The sequence below is a fragment of the Electrophorus electricus genome, chromosome 15 (genome assembly GCF_013358815.1).
Source record: "Electrophorus electricus isolate fEleEle1 chromosome 15, fEleEle1.pri, whole genome shotgun sequence".
NCBI classification, from domain to species: Eukaryota; Metazoa; Chordata; class Actinopteri; order Gymnotiformes; family Gymnotidae; genus Electrophorus; species Electrophorus electricus.
Window position 1 is genome coordinate 7,523,031 of NC_049549.1, and position 17,224 is coordinate 7,540,254.

Here is a 17,224-nt window from a genome sequence, read left to right on the forward strand (position 1 = left end):
CTCTGTTCGCATTATCGCCTGGAGTCTTCCACCTACATGCTATGCCAGTCACTTGACATTGCTTGCTACCCCCCTCCCTTATTTTCATTGCTCCTACAGACCTCAGTTCTCTACTTACCACTCATCTGACTCTGCTATTCCTGTTTTCTGGACAAATGGATGACACCAGCAAACATTAACTTTGATGTTTTTCACCCTCTGCCTCACACCATTTCCCAGACCCCTTGGAAAAACTCTAGGACTAATAAACTTTGCATTGCTCAACTATCACTCCCTCACAGATTATGCCACAATCTCATTGTTCAAAACAAATTAGATTTTTTTTTTTACTTAGACTTGGCAGCAACCTGAGGACTACTTACATCTCAATTTACTAACACCCAGTCACCATAATTATTTGGCTAATCCCAGAACCCAGGGCAAAGGTGGTGGTCTCACTGCTGTCTGTAATAACACTCTTAATGTTTCTGCCTATACCTTTCATGAGGTATCCTCATTTGAATATTTGGTGTTGAAGCTAACTGTTTCCATACCATTACTGTTTTTATTCATCTACCGACCACCCACAACATCCTCAGACTTTCTGTCAGAATTCAGTGAACCTCTCTCTCTGGCCAGTGCAATGTGTTCAGCAATGGTTGTGCTAGGGGACTTTGATATCCATGTGGACACTGATTGTTCATTTTCAATTGAGTTCCTATTTTTGCTTGACTATTTTTCTCTGACTCAACATGTCGATTTTCCTACCCACTCTCATCCTCACACATTAGATTTAATCTGCTCCTCTAGTTTAGATATTACCTCTGATCATAAACTTATTGAAGCCACTGCTAGCATCTCAGTCACTCAGACATGCACTAAATCTGTAACGTGTGTTGGCCCAAGTGCCGCAGGGCGAGGGGCAGGACACACAGACTTCCTCGACAGGGACGAACATTTATTAACATAAACGACAGCAGCACTCACACGTATTACAAACGATGAACATGAAACGATTGACGTTAAACAAACACGATATACATCTAACAAACACATTACATTCAGACATTAGACCGACAATAACCAACACCCTGCACACTTTAACACGGTTTATATACATAAAGACGAACGAGGTGCAGCTGTGCTTACAAACAAGACAGTCCTCCCACTGCACGTGGCGGGCTGAACCACTTGACTCACGGGAGGCGAGCATTCTGTAACAAAATCTTTCATCTCTTTCTGTAATATCAAAGCTGTTGTCCTTCATCTCCACTTCTCTCCCATGATGTCTGTTTCAAAACTGTCCTCTCCTGATGATATTCTCTCTATATATAATATTTCCATCTCTGAGCTACTTGAACAGGTAGCACCTCTCAAGTCTAGACATTTTCCCTCTGGACGTTCTTTTTCATGGTTTACGCCTGTGTTTCGTGCCTTGAAAACCAAACTGGTCTCACTGTTCATATAGTAGTCTATTCTGTCTAAATGCTTAATTATAAGTCAGCTCTAAAAAATGCAAATTCACGCTTTATTCTTCTGTTATCAGTGGTCCTGGACATAAGCCCAAAACACTCTTTTCCATTGTCTTCTCCATCTGGTACTGATGAACAATGTGAAGGTTCTACCTTTTAGATTCTTTCATGAAAAAATAAGCAAAATTAACCAGGATTTTCCCTCTGCTCTCCCTACATCCGATTACGGGGACAGCCTTCTCACCCCTATTGCTGAACAATTTTCTGCCTTCTCTCTCACCCAACTGTCCCTAATTTCTGAGCTTATTACAAAATCTAGTTCCTCTACCTGCCAACTTGATCCTGCACCACTAATCTTCTCAAGAGGTGTTGTTCTGCTATTTCCACTCCCATCTGTCATCTCATTAATGCATCCCTTATTTCAGGTTGTGTTCCTACAGCTCTCAAAACCTACTTGGGACCATAACAACCACTTGGTAACACCCCAGCAACCACATAAGATCCTATAGCAATCATTTGGTATCACTCTAGCAACCAACTGGGACACCATAACCACCACCTTCCACAACCATAGCAACCACTTCAGACCTCATAGCAACCAATTGGTAACACCCTAGCAACCATTTAAGATTCCATAGCAACCACTTGAAACTCCATCACAACCACTTAGCAAAAGACTCCATAGAAACCACTTAGCAACAACATAGAATGTTACCAAGTGTTTGTTATGTGTATGCTAGCAACCACTTGGGATCACATAGCAATTACATTTAAACACTCTAGCAACCACTTGGGATCCCATAGCAACCACTTAAAACTCCATTGCAACCATCTAGCAACACCATAGCATCTAGCAACACCCAACACCATAGGAAGCATTTGAAACTCCATTGCAACCATCTAACAACAACATAGCATACACCTAGCAATACCATAGCAAGCATTTGAAATGCCATTGCAACCATCTACCAACAACATAGCACCTAGCAACACCATAGCAAGCACTTGAAACTCCATTGCAACCATCTACTAACAATATAGCATACACGGAGCAACACCATAGCAACCACTTGGCAACACCCTAGCAACCATGTGAGACTCCATAAAGCACACCTAGAAACAATATAGCAACCACCTAGCAACACCCTAGTAAACACCTAGGATACTATAGCATTCACCTTGCAAGATCATAGCAACCACTTTCAACCTCATACCAACCACTTGGTAACAATGTAGCAAACAATTAAGAGTCCATAGTAAACATTTAGTAAAACCCTAGTAACCACCTGGGATACCATAGCAACTGCCCAGCAAGATCATAGCAACCACTTGAAAACATCCGTACATCACCCCAGGACCCCATAGCAACCACTTAGTAGGGTTTTAACAAGTGCAGTGCAGTATGCTCCATGGCAGGTCTGACAGGTACGAAGGTGCGGTGACGATCTGCAACAGCCTGAACAGAACTGGAAAAACTACAGCTAGCATTGACAGCAGCAGCCTCAACCGGACAGGAAGCGCAGCAGAGACCAGCGGCGGCAGCAGCCTCAATGAGACTGGAAGCACAGCAGCGATCGTCAACGACAGTAGCCTCAGTGGAACCCAGCTGAGAGAGATGACATAACGCACCCATGTGGACAGTAGGTGCACACAATAATGACAGGACATGCAGAGGGGCACGTCCACCCTGGGTCCAGACATGCTGAGTTGGACTATGGACCACACATTGCCAGCCACCCAGTGAGAGCCCATCATGGAAGCAAAGCCCTTGAGACAGTCCTCTTTCTAAGAGAGAAGAGACAGCAGAGAGAAGAGACAGTAGAAGCACTAGCTGGAGACCTAGCCAGACCCACTAGACCACCCATATAGTGGTCCCAGAGGAGCCAATTGCACCCCCTGGGCCTGGCATGGTAGCATTACCCCCCCCCCCCCCCCAGCCTTAGAGCAGCACTCTTCCTATCTGTGTGCGTCTGCTAACATCACACACTCTGAGCACATCCGCTTGTGCAGTCCTGTGGTGGTCGAGAGAGTTGGCATCCCAGGGTGGTCATTCATTCTGTGACGGCCTGAGTGCCACAGGGCAAGGAGCAGGACACACAGACCTTCCCTTTAGTCATGTCTCTTGTTACGATGGTCATCTGTTTTAGTTTAGTCTGTCTCTTGTCTACCTAAGTGTCCTGCTTCTGCATATTGCCCTCCCTTTTTCTTTTAGTTGTACTATCTTATCTTAGGTTTATGCTTCATCATTGTGCTGCCATTAGTTGTTCCTTTGTGTTGTCTCCAAAGTGCCCAAAAATCTCTCTGTATGCACACAAACAACTCCACATAAACTTCAGCTAAATTAAGCCTTTTCCTTTCCATGATGTCCAAAAGTATTGACGATCAAATTATTCACTAAAAATAATATCCATAACTGCATCAGTTTCACCAAACAGTGTCACACGTATGCACTAGAGTTGATTTGATAAGAATGCTGAAATGATGTTTTGCTGTGCACTTGGCTCTAGCTCACACAGTGGACGACCATATAAGATGAGTGGGGTGTCTACGTTTTTATCTAAGCATCATCTATTTGTGGAAACAGATGCCAATCTAAGTGATTGCATCTGGAAAACACTTGTAAATTTATTTGCTAGCACTCCTCCACCCCCAGCACCTTGGTACTCATAAGTGTGAACGAGCATCACACAAAAAATATCTCTTTATGGCCCAACAGCAACCATGGAATCTAAGAGAGGAGGTTGTTAGCTGTCTATTCAGGAACACTGGGATGTGAGTAATGAGCATTTTGTGGTAGGTTACGAAGGAAAGGAACGTGTGTTTTTGTGCAAAGATGAGAGCAAGCAAATAAAGAACTTTACTAACATTCTATATACAATTTAAACATGTCACTGTAACACTGAGCAGTAAGGAGGCGGTTGCAAGTGCAGAGAAGAGCGAGATTTATTAAGGGCAAATCCAGAGTCATAATCATTATAGCAGTCCAGGGTCATAGAGCCAACATGAAGAGTATGAGGATACATTACAAACAAACAAAAACACACGAAGGAAGCAGGCTATAACATAGGCTAGGAAACACGATGGCTAGTATAACAAAACAGGCTAACATAAACAAAGGCTTTGAAACACAGATGGGGTTAGGCACATCCACCAAACACAATAAACCAATCAAACACAAATATATACATTCAAATAAACAATCGACAGCCAAGTCACAGGGATCAAGACATTCATAAACTTAACAAGACTAGAAACAAGGGACAGGTGTGGAAAATCAAACCAGAGGCAGAGAAAATGAAACTACGGCATGGAACTAAAATATACAAGACAAGGAAAATATGGAAGCTGGGAGGGACTAATTGTGACAAATGTCTCATTAAATGTCTCATTAGGCCAAGGGAGTCTGTGCATCCTGTTCCCTGCCCTGGGCACTTGGGCCGCCATTACAGTTGTTCAGCATCAAAGCACCAGAGGGGTCCTGGGTCCTGTCCATGGCCTGGGGATGGGCGAAAGCCCACCCTGATTACCACCCTGGTAATTTTGTATTTAAAATAATTACAACCTGTTTGTGTCCCTTGCCAAAGACATCAGCATGTCACAAAAATATTTCAAGTATGCTTGAAACGGAATGATTTTTTAAACAATTACATTTTGAAAACAATTAATTACACAGAAAACAGTTAACTAATTAATAGAAGGCCTTGTAACCAACATGTTTATTATAAGAATACATAATAATATATAAGCATATTGTTTATGAGAATAAACAATACATTTATTCTTAATTTCTAACCATGATTATAAATCATATGTTTCTATAATATAAGATGAGGTAGCAGTTTGCTTGGTCCATAACAATGTGGTAACAGTTTAAGGTCTACTTCTTAACAGTTACTAAACTATTAGCAAACAATTTGCTAATAGTTTAGTAACTGTTAAGAAGCAGACTTTAAAATAAAGTGTTACCATAGTGTTATAGACCAAGCAAACTACTACTTCAGCTTGTATTCCTGTAGGTGACATTTACTAGCTTGCTTAGTACACAGCATTTTGCTAATTAAAGAGATAGGCTACAGATACCACCCATAATTATATCATTGTCATTATTAGGATCAAAAGGCTTTTATATTAGCTTAGCTTTCATTAAGTCTATCAGAAAAAAAACATTGGAATCACAGAAATGTCAAATGTTAAAATATTTTGATTGGATAGTACTATTTGTTGGCCCTGGAACTTAATTAATCTTGACTTCCAGACAAGCAGAACTTGGCAAAATGAGGATGTGCCTTTTTGGCACCTATTGATAAAACACCACCTGGTGTCATGTTTGGAAAAATTAAGTATATGGCTGCTAACAGCTTTACCTCATATATGTGGGCATGCATGTTTGATTACTTTCCTTTGCCACAGGTGTCTGTGTCTGGCTTAGTTATGGTTGTGCTCTGTGGTGCATCATCTGCTGCCCCTCCCTTTTCAGCACTCTGCAGGTATAATGTGCTGTACAGACCTCTCAGGAAAAAAACAAGGGCAATACAGAAGAAATAGGTCCCATATATGATAAACTGTAACACAAGAAAAAAAAAAGGTATGGTAGAAAAAAGGTATTAGGCACAAAAAGAGGTATTAGATTCAAGAGTATTAGAATATTAAAGTCTAATTTCCAGAACTTTACCCAGATGAACTGCTGGGAATATTTTAAGATAAGGGGCCATATTATTCTTCTTTTGTAATTCTTTTAATGTAATGGCACAAATCTTGACATTGTATATAGTAACCTTTGAACAAGCACTATAAAATTAGCACTGTAACAATGTAATATTTTATGCCTAAAATTTGCAACTGTTGATCAAAGTAGCCTCTGCCATCGTCATTTCATCAGTTCACTTCACCATCATTTGAAAATTTGACCAATTACAAAATTGGCCAGAATATGAAGCCTGAAAATGTAACAAATTTTAACACTTACAATAATTTAACATTTACAGTAATTTAACATTAATTCTCCCTTCAACAAAGTAGTGTAATGAATTACAGTTTAACCTCTTAAATTATATTACAGTTACTGACAATTAGAATTTATGTTATTTATAATTGTACTTGTTATGTTATTTATACACTGGACTTGCATGATGTGAATTGTGGATATGACCCATCGGTATTGCTAGGGGGTTTTTTTGTTTTTGTTTTTTTTGTCCAGTGGTTTGAGTTTAGTCACAAAATGTTTTTTCCACTAGAAGGGCCAGACTTGAGCTTAATGAAAGTCATCAATACACTTTTCAGCAGTAATTAATTGCAACACTGTCTTAAAAAAGGAAAGAAAAAAAAACCTTTTTATCTTTGAATTTCAGTTGGAATTTTTTTTTCAGTAATGTTACCTAAGTAATAGTATTGGTTGACATGTTCATGTTCATTAACAGTCAAAAGTCATCCCCCCCACCCCCTAATAACATTAGATTATTGTTTGGATTCTAAAATACATCTGCAGCTCCTTAAATATGCAATTATAGTTAAAACAACAGTGATGAAGCTGCAGGCTTATTGTTGCCACTCAGAGTTCCTCTTACAGAAACTACATAGCTAAGTACATACATACAGAAACTACATACATACATACATACATACATACATACAGAAACTACATAGCTAAGTTTTTCCTTCCTGGCTAACATTTATAGATGGAGTTGACTAACCTTGCTGAGTTATTCTAAGATTTTTCTTAAGTGTAGCCTTGGAAAAGGCTTTTCAATTAGGTAAGCTACAATGTGTATCCCATTTGTAATTGCCATTCAAAGTTAGCTGGATAAGGTGTATAGCTGGAAAAGCATGTATATAGACTGTGATGTTACACTAATAATGCTGTAGTCCCTTCTTCAGAATACTGAGAAGGGCCAGGCAGCTATATACCAGCTCCCCAAAATGAAAATCATAATTACAGATCCCTTCAAACTATCACCCAAAGAAGCACACATCAGCAAGTCTCTGTAGCCATACTAATGAACCGTTTTGATTAGTTCCACTCTTGGAGAGAAACCTTTCTTATAATCACCAAGAATTTGTAAAGAAGCATGTATGAATAGGTTGATGCTTTCATTTTACCTTTAGATATATTTATACTATTATTTCTGTCCACCTTTTGTTACACCTTCTCTGAAGGCTTAGACGGGCTTGACTGCACACCACCGACTTTGAATATCTATTCAAACATTGGCAAACAGATCATAAAACCCATCAGATCACAAATTTTGGCTGAAATGAATCTTTATGGTAGCCTCTAGGTTACACACCTGATAGACAATGTCCAGGCCAAAGCCTCTGCTGTCCACCACAACAGAGGTAAGAATTGTTTGCAAGATGAGAGCAATGAATGTGTTTGTCCCAAATACTAGGGCATAGCACTCTGTAGATAGCCCTGCCGCAATCTGGAACCTGCCAATTGAATGGAATACTAAACATGACCATATAGCCATTTATATACCTATCAAATACCTATCAATGCTATATAAATTAACATTTATTTATATTCTGTACCACTTTTAGTTTGCTTTAATATGTTATCTTTTAAATATTGCCTTCTTTGAATTATATTGTTGAATCATATTGTTAAAGGTAAACTGCAGATTGGATTTAATGTAGGTTGACAAGTGTTTTGCATCATATTGGAAAGAATACATTCATAAGGTGAAGATTTCATCCTAATGAAATGTGGTCTTGCCATCCAACACCCAGTTTCTTTGTCTCACCATACGACACTGGCATCTACTGGAACTCAGAACCAAAACAATGTATTTACTCAAAATTTCAATTAATAGGATCCATAGAAATTGTAAAACATCATGAAAACAGCCACAGACAGTTGAATGTGTGCTACTATGCATGTTTTTTTTGGTTATGAATATGTGTTGCCTTGTGCTTTGCTTGGATGTGTGAATGTATGTTGTTTCTTTATGTAAATTATCAAAAGTGATTGATTTTATTTGTGCAAACAGGAAAGTGAGTGATACATATCCTCAGCATTCAGTTTCCATAGTCTTTTATGTGAATCCACAACATTATTCACCTAAAGTCCTTCTGAAATTGGTCAAAGTCCATTTGCGCTGTAGCAGCCAATATTGTCATGCATATGCTCTTCTAGGTGATGGAATAGAACATACAATGATCTTATCACAAGCTGTGGACTCTTTACAACTTGAAGGAACACCTGAGTTCCTAGAGCGTCACACCATCCTTCAAAGCACTGAACAAGTAAAAGGTTTGTCTGTAACATTCAATATTGCAGATGTGGATGATCCTTTTAGAACATATGTGATCAAAGGAGCATTCACATTTCCACACTCACTTTAAGGGAACATGACTATGGACTGAAATATATCCAGAGGTACTACAAACATTTGAAAAATGTACTTTTACCAGATGTCAAGAAGATCACTCCATTGTTGCTAATTGGAGCAGATAATACCTATTTAATAACCTTTATAGAAGAGGTAAGAATTGGACCACCTTACTTTATCAAAATGAGAACAACGCAATTTGATCTGAACAAGATAAAAGAGCCCTAGTTATGTTGAATGAGAAATTTCTATAACTCGAGATGAATGGGATCCAACATTATGCTACACTTCTGTTATGGAAGGATGAACTACTTGCTATCAAATCCATAAAAGATATATTAGTATATTGCCTTTGTTATTATTATTATTATTATTATTATTATTATTATTATTATTATTATTAAGAAGAAGAAGAAGAAGAATACATTGTATTTATATAGCACTTTTCAAGGACCCAAAAATGCTTACAATAGTCAGTACAAAAAGAAAAAGAAAAAAAGACATTGTGGGTCTGTAAGGAAGGAAAAGCTCAGAAAAGTATGAAGGAGTGAGGTAATTTAGGGCTTTATAAGTGAGTCTGAGTATTTTAGATTGAATATGGTATTTTACAAGAAGCCAGTGGAGATGTTGTAGAATGGGTGTAATGAGAGTATGGGTGAGAAGGACACCAGAGTTCTGAATCATCTGTAAACAGAGGAAGAGCTAATGCTAAATAGAAGATTGAAGCACTCCAAGCAGTTAAAAATTAAGGCAGGAATGAGAGTTTCAGCAGTAGACAGAGAGGGATGACCTAACTTTGGCAGTGTTGTGCAGATGGAAAAAAAGATATTTTAACTTTAGAGTTGATGTAGGCCCTGAATAAAAGAGTGGAATTCAGGATGACACCCAAATTCCAAACCAGAGGGGCAAGAGATACAACTGTAGAGAGAAAGAGAACCAACTTTTTGGAAAATTGGTTTAGAACCAAGTAGAAAGAGTTCAGTCTTATCACTATTTAGCATGAAAAATTGCATTTAATCCATTTCCTGATTTCTAATAGACAGGTTTCTGACTGATCAAGAGGTAGATTTGTAATGGATGTAGAACTAAAATAAATCTCAATATCATCTACATAGCAATGGAAGTTAAGATTAAAATGATAGATACTTCCTAAAGGAAAGATATACACAATGGATAGGAGATCCTTGAGGAACTCCTTGAATAACAACTGGAAGAAGTATAGCCAGAGAGGGCAACAAAATATTTTTTATCAGTTAGATATGATGTGAACCAGTCCAGGGCAGGGCCGTCAATGCCCAGCTCACGAAGCCTAGACAGAAGGATAGAATGGCTTACCATGCCAAAGGCTGCACGAAGGAATACATAGAACACCAGAATCCACAGACAAGATCTCAGTGATCTTTAGTGAAATTTAGTGATCATTAGTGATCTTTATGATCTTTATTAATGCAGTACTTTTTCTTCATAGCACAGAACAGAAGTTCCAAAATAATCCACATCTAACTAAATCCATGCCCAAAAGTTCTGAAGGTTAGAACACTATATTTCTTTATTGCCCCTAGAACAGGAGCAGCAAACCACTTTAGTCCTCACCACTTGATAAATCATAACCAGAAATGCTGCATTGTATTTAATTTCTGTAAGGATTTCCTCCTTCCTGGTGTTAGTTTCCATGGCGATGTTTTTCCATTTGCTTTTTTTTTTTTTTTTTTTCTTCCAGGTTCTATTTCCATGTGCTTCCGTGATTCCTTGTTTTTCTCACCTGTTAATGTTCTCACTGGATTCTCATTTAGTCTTGTTAACCAGTGTATTTAAACCCTGTAGTTCCCTTGTAGTTTGGTTGGTGATTTTGTAAGATACATGTCTTGCTTTGGGCTATGTTTAGTTATTGGGTTTTCCTATGTTCACATTTCCTGTTATTGATATTTGTAATATGCAACCATAAAAGCAACCTTTTGAAGTGGAATTTCTGCAAATTTTCATAGTAATATGTTCTAAACAAGTGTGAAGATGATTCAAGTCATGTTTCACCATGTCTTGTTTTATTATTTTCAGTAAGTTCATAGATGTGTACCCAAATTAATTTTTTAAAACCTGTAATATCACCATAAGAAAACTGTTTACACATTATTATATTGTAGAATAAATATAAATTTCTGCTAACTTTTAAATCAGATGTAATCCTGTAATTTTCATGTAATTGTAATCACATGCACAGCATAAATTAAATTAAATTAAATTAAATGCTTACACTTTGACATGACTTACATTTGACACTTTTCACCATTTATAGTGCTGCTTCCAATATGCTTCTTCATTCAAAACAAATTTGAACAAAATATCTAACATAACATTGCACCACAGAACAAATTCAACTCTAAAGTGGCTTTTATGATATTTTAGTATTTTTATGAATCTTATTAATTTAAATTGTGCATAAATACTTACTTGTTCTGAGATCCAACAGCAGCTCAGTGTCAAGATAGCAAGAGTAAGAAACAATGAGTTATGAATGATGAAACCTGTCCAGATCTACAGGGGTTTTTGAAAATGGCATTTTTGAAAATGGCATCTATGATGATAAACAGGAACATTTAAAACCTTAAACATTTTGTCTTATATACCTTTTCCCTGCCAAATGTCACTGGATCTTCTGAAATACAAGCAGTTAAGGAGTTGAAATATGAGTATTACTAACATGCAAGCTAACTCTGTAACACTCTGAAATAATATCAGTAAGTTATCTGAAAATAAAGTAGGCTGTGGAGGTCACAACCCACTGTGGTCTGTCATCTTTTTTCAAGGATGGCCAGAGAATTATTAAAAGCAGTGGAAACTACTTTTATTCTGAGCAGAGCACATTGGGCACATTGATTTGAGGTTAGGCATGTATGCGTAGTGAAGATAGATTAAAAATTATTTCCCTGATGAAATTCTGACCTGGTCAAAAGGGGGGCTCTCTTCCACCCCCAGGCCACAGACCAGACCTGGGACATGCTGGTGGCTTGAGGAGTAGCAACAAAGCCACCAATGGCCTAGCTACTAAGATGGCCTGGCTCCTGACCCTCAACCCCTCTCCTTAAGGGTCATGAACTGATGGATGGTAAGGTGAAAAGCTCTTACCAGCCTGGGTGTATTGTAAGGATCTGAGACCATAAATTCCATTAGACTCAAATCCCTACCAGGGCAAGTAACTTTTCTCATCCCACAGATTCACAAAGTAATAATTTACCATTTAATCTATTATGATATCAAATAATCAACCAATAATGTATGGTGATTTTAATATAATCTCCAAATTGTGATGTTTGCTCCTGTTATTTTATATGCACCTGTTGTCACATTATTCTATTCATTACTCATCCCTCATTAATTTTTATTATTCACTCATATTACCTCATCTGTATGTCATCATGCATATTGTAAAAAAAATTGTTACTTACTCCTAGTTGTGTTTACCAGAAATGCTATATGAACCAATTAGACAGTATATTAAAGGTAGTAGATCATAATGTCTAGAAATTACTTTCTTAATGTCTAGGAAAGTAATTAAACTGATCATCAAAATGCTCTCATTCTGAGACCAGGAGGTAGAAATGGATAGGAATATGTGATTTTCTTTATTATTATTATTATTATTATTATTATTATTATTATTATTATTATTATTATTCCTTTATTGGGCAACCCCCCAACTGAACTTCGGTAGAGAAGTTTTTGTTTCTTAAACAAGATGTCCTTTTGTTAATATCTTACTATTTTATTTCATCTGAATTGACCCATCACAACTCATATTGAACACACCCATCTGGCCGAGACCGGAATTCCAATATACTGCTGGTAAAGAATCCACTCCAATTTTGCAAAAGGTCTGCCCGCAAAGGCCTATGCGACTCTCGCTAAAGACAGATCCGAAGGTCCAATTCCTCGATCTAAGAACCCTGGTCTCTTCACCATCACCAGATGCAAAAGACTGATCTTAACATCTGGCACACTGACCTGATGCCCAAAGTCAAATTAACACTTCCTCACACTCTCAGCACTATCCAATGGAACACATTCATGCATATCCTGACTGTTCAATAAGGTCAAATGCCAGTGAGTCACAAGAGGAGAAATTTCAATATTAGCTTTAGTGTTTATTAATCAAAATAGATGAGTTAACGTTTTCCCCTCACCGCCTCATAACTCTTAATTAGTTCCTCACTTCACTGTTCACAGCGGCTTTCTTTCCTGATCCTACTATTAGACTGTAGGCATACTTTTATTATGAATTTCTTCATTAATAAGTTTGCTTTGCTGGTCTTGATCGATAAGTAGATTACCCATTTGATTACTCCCATAGGCTCTAACGCGAGCAGGCTTGGCAGGATGCAAAGACGAGCCGTGTAAAACATAACAACATTTATTGACTGACACAACAAAGACACCATAGTGCATAGGCTAACGTGAGGTCAATCATTGACAAATACCATTGATTAAACAATACCTTAAATACATGCACAGTAACGGCAGAAAACAAGGGACAGGTGTGATACATGGGGAGAGTGTGGCCATACAAACGAACACATACTTCTGGGAGGAGGAGGCCATACCGTGACAGTAACCCAATAAATTACTTTGTTATACTTTGTTTCTATAATTATTTTTTTATCAGCTTATCTAGCTACTTGTATCCACCAGGAATTGTTTGTGTTAACTGGTTTACATTGTTAGGCTTATAATTACAATGATTCTAGTGAACTAGCCACTCCTGGTCATTAATAGAATCATAGTCAATGATTGTTGTGCATGTTTTTCTTATCTCTGCTTATTTAATAAACATACTTTGGTTATTACATCTGTGAGCCCAGAGTGATATAATGTTTGGTAGATAAGAAATAATCATGTACTGAATTACTAGTCATTAATATATTCATTAAAAATAAATAAATTTTCCCTGCTAATCAGGGTGGTGCCCAAATTAAATTTACCAACTGTAACTAACAATTCATCAAAAGTGTTAAAATCGCTCCATAAGGTTTGTCAAACCAAACTTTGAACAGAAGGAAAAGGTCTATGGCAAGGGTGTCGTACTAAGATTAGGTAATAGGCTACATTACACTCAGGTTAATGTTGGGCCAGACATAAAAAAAAAAAAAAAAAAAAGCAGTTAAGTAAGAATAACGCATGATCAGTTCATGTTAAATGTGTTAATTTACTGTCATTGATCTACAACCTGTAGTCTGCATGCACAAATTGACATCTATAACCCATGAGTTTATTGCTTTATTTTACCCCTAGGGGGATAATAGGGGAATAATGTAATTGTAATGCAGAATCTTTCAATTAAATTCTGGTGTAGAATAAGATTTTAATTTAAACCCTTTTAGATTCATTTGGTACTATAATTGTCCCAATCCTGGCCCACAGGCTAGATTAACATTGGAGGTAAACTCTACAGGGTGACAGATCTGCAGGATCAGGATTGGGCACCCTTGATTCATGCAGTGCAGTGGATATATAACTCCTTCAAAATATAAATTTTTTGTTTGTTTTAGATTTTTGCACTTGTGTTTAGTTTTTGGAGCAATGTGATTCTGTCACGGAACACTTGCCTCCTGCGAGTCACGTGGTTTGGCCCGCCACGTGCAGTGGGAGTATTCTCGTTTGTGGCCACGCCTGCACACACTTTGCCAGCAAGGCTGGAGAGGCCTGCCCAAATCCCCGGAGGCAAACTGCCTCTCGGACGCTCCTAGAGCGGCAGCAGAGAGGAGGACCGTTGGGGGAGGTAGTACCTCTGGAACCGGGGCGGACGCGCACCCCCGCATGTCTGTTGAGGCCACGGACACGTTTGAGGCCCCTGCGCGGACGGCGGGCACCACGTCACGGCGCCTTATATGTTTGTGTGTGGGCGCTATTGTGCATTTGTGTTTGCGCCTTGTGTCTTTACAGGCGCAACGTCGTTGGGAGCGTACCGGACTGCTGTGAGAGAGGCCCGGAGGTTAGCGTTCATTGGACGGACGCGTCGGGAGCCGTGCCCCTTGGGAGGGGATTCTGTCATAGAACGTACGCCTCCCGCGAGTCACTTAGTTTGGCCTGCCACGTGCAGTAGGAGGATTCTCGTTTGTGGCCACGCCTGCACACACCTGTACCTTATCCTGTCTGTGTATTTAAACCAGCGTCAGTGTCTGCAGTGTCGTTGGTCATTGTTAATGTAACGTGTTAAATGTGTTTTTTTCGTCATTGTTAAATGTGTTTATCGTGTTTGTTTGTTAACCGTTACGTGTTCATGTTCTTCGTTTGTAATACGTGTGTGCCGCTGTCGTTATGTGTTAATAAATGTTCGTCCACGTTGCTGGAGTCTGTGCTTACTGCCCTTCACCCTTCGGCACTTGGGTCATCACGCGTTACAGTTTCATAGTTTACTGGCAATATTTTAATAATGTGTATATGAAAGGAATACGTGTAGCTCTTATTTTTTAATTGTACTTCCAGGTACATGATAACATACCACATCTAATTTAACCATTTTGTTCAATTGTAGTACAGATATCTAGCAACAAGTGAATCATACACCACAGTTGCCTCCAGCTTCAATCTGGGGACCTCAACTATTGCAAGGTATTGCACCTAAGCTCTACAATATCATCTAGGATCACATGGTTGCTGGTTGGTGAATTCATACTGGGGCAGAGAGCAGGGGATTAAAGGGCTATTGCACAGGGATTTGAGCAGCAGTGGAATTTCCCTAACTTCATAAGGAGCTGTAGAAGGCAAATATTATCCAGGCCCCTGAATCCTCTGGCTCTCTCTACTTTAACTACAAAGGAACATTCTCCATTGTGCTTCTGGCTATAGTGGACTGTTGTATCTCTTCAGAGTGCTGGATGTTGTGTCCTTTGGGCATGACAGAAGAAAGCACCTTGGGCCTATGCCTCATGTTTTTGTGTAAGATGAGGCCTTTCCACACTGGAGAAACTTTCTCATGCTGTATTCTGGAAGGTAACTGATGGAAATAGCAAGGATTTTAAAGTATCATCTGTCTCAAGCAAGGAGAATATTTGAAGATGCCTTTGGAATCGTGGCTGCACTAAATTCTAAATAATAAATTCGAGGTGTTTAAAGTGACATGGAAAAATAGCCTTACTGAATATACACATACCCTCACTGTGGCAAAATCACTATACTTATCAGAAAAAGATAAACACAATCCAAGATGCCTATTTATTACTATATCAAAACTAACATATTTATAATTATCATAATTAAATTGATTTCAGTATGATTCCTAAACCTGCAGAAATTCAGTATTAATAGATTCATTCATTTTTTAATGACAAAATTGAAAAAATCATTGAAAAAAATTATTGTTATTTCTTAGATCCTGTTAATCTTCAGATACATTTTGGTAACTACCTGGATAGCTCCTCTTCCCCAATAATTATTGCCTAGTGGTATAGAACCTTTGCCCATTATAAATAACTCTTCTCTGGACATTCCCAAATCATTAAAACTTGCAGTCATTAAACCACTAATGAATAAAAGATAGTCTTAATCCTCTCCAGTTAGATGCCAATTTCCAACCTCTCATTTATTTCCAAAGTACTAGGGAAAAGCATTACTGTTGCAATTATGCGCCTTTTTGCAGACAAATCATGTCCATGAACTATTTCAGTCTGGATTCAGACCCCATCACAGCACTGAAACTGCACTAACTGAGGTTGTTGATGATTTTTTTAATGTCCTCTGACAAAGGACAGAACCTTTTCTTATACTTTTAGATCTTAGTACTGCCTTCGACACCATTGTCCACATTATTAGTTAGGCTGAAAACATTGGCATTAGAGGTCAAGCACATTCTTGGCTCATATCTTATCTGACAGATCATGTTCAAATTGTCCCTGTACATAATCAGTGCTCTGCACTCACAAAAGTAACAAAAGGTGTCCCACAAGGGTCAGTACTGGGTCCCATATTACTCTATTTATATATGTTATCATTAGAAGCAATTATTTGTAAGTACAGTATTAGTTTCCATTGCTATGTGGACAATACTCAATTGTACATATCTTCTTATTCTGACGATGCCCAAACTATTAACAAAATTGAGGACTGCATAAAGGAAATTTAAAAAACTGGATGATAGCTAACATTCTCCTTCTATATTGTGATAAGACTGATATGCTATTGCTTGGACCTAAAGCTGCAAAATACAATTTATCTAACATACTTCTAAATCTTAATGGCTTTTCAGCAGCACACAAATCTGTTATAAATGTTAGGCGTTGCTATTGACTCTGACCTTTCTTTTATTATACACATATGTATTGTTTTAAATCTAATATTGTTAAATTGAGACATTTACCGTTCCTTATGCAGAGAAATTGGTCCACACATTTATCTCATCAAGATTGGACTGTTGTAATGCTCTTCTAAATGGATGCTCTAAAAAAATCACTAAAT

At 38.1% G+C, this 17,224-nt stretch overlaps 1 protein-coding gene across 5 annotated transcripts in view; it reads right to left on the reverse strand.

Moving 5' to 3' along the window:
- Nucleotides 1-4,584: 4,584 nt before the first annotated feature.
- The window catches only part of slc19a3a (solute carrier family 19 member 3a), a 34,396-nt gene continuing 21,756 nt past the window's right edge, over nt 4,585-17,224 (reverse strand). For 3 of the 5 annotated variants that reach the window (XM_027022935.2, XM_027022934.2, XM_027022931.2), the window contains exons 5-6: nt 7,736-7,877; nt 5,402-6,013 (exon numbers count right to left, since the gene is read on the reverse strand). In XM_027022935.2, coding sequence (XP_026878736.2) covers nt 5,843-6,013; nt 7,736-7,877 — 313 coding nt within the window. In that variant the 3' untranslated portion in view covers nt 5,402-5,842. Of the gene's footprint in view, nt 4,983-5,401; nt 6,014-7,735; nt 7,878-17,224 lie in introns of those variants that run through there. The other 2 variants (XM_027022933.2, XM_027022936.2) reach the window with 2 other exon arrangements.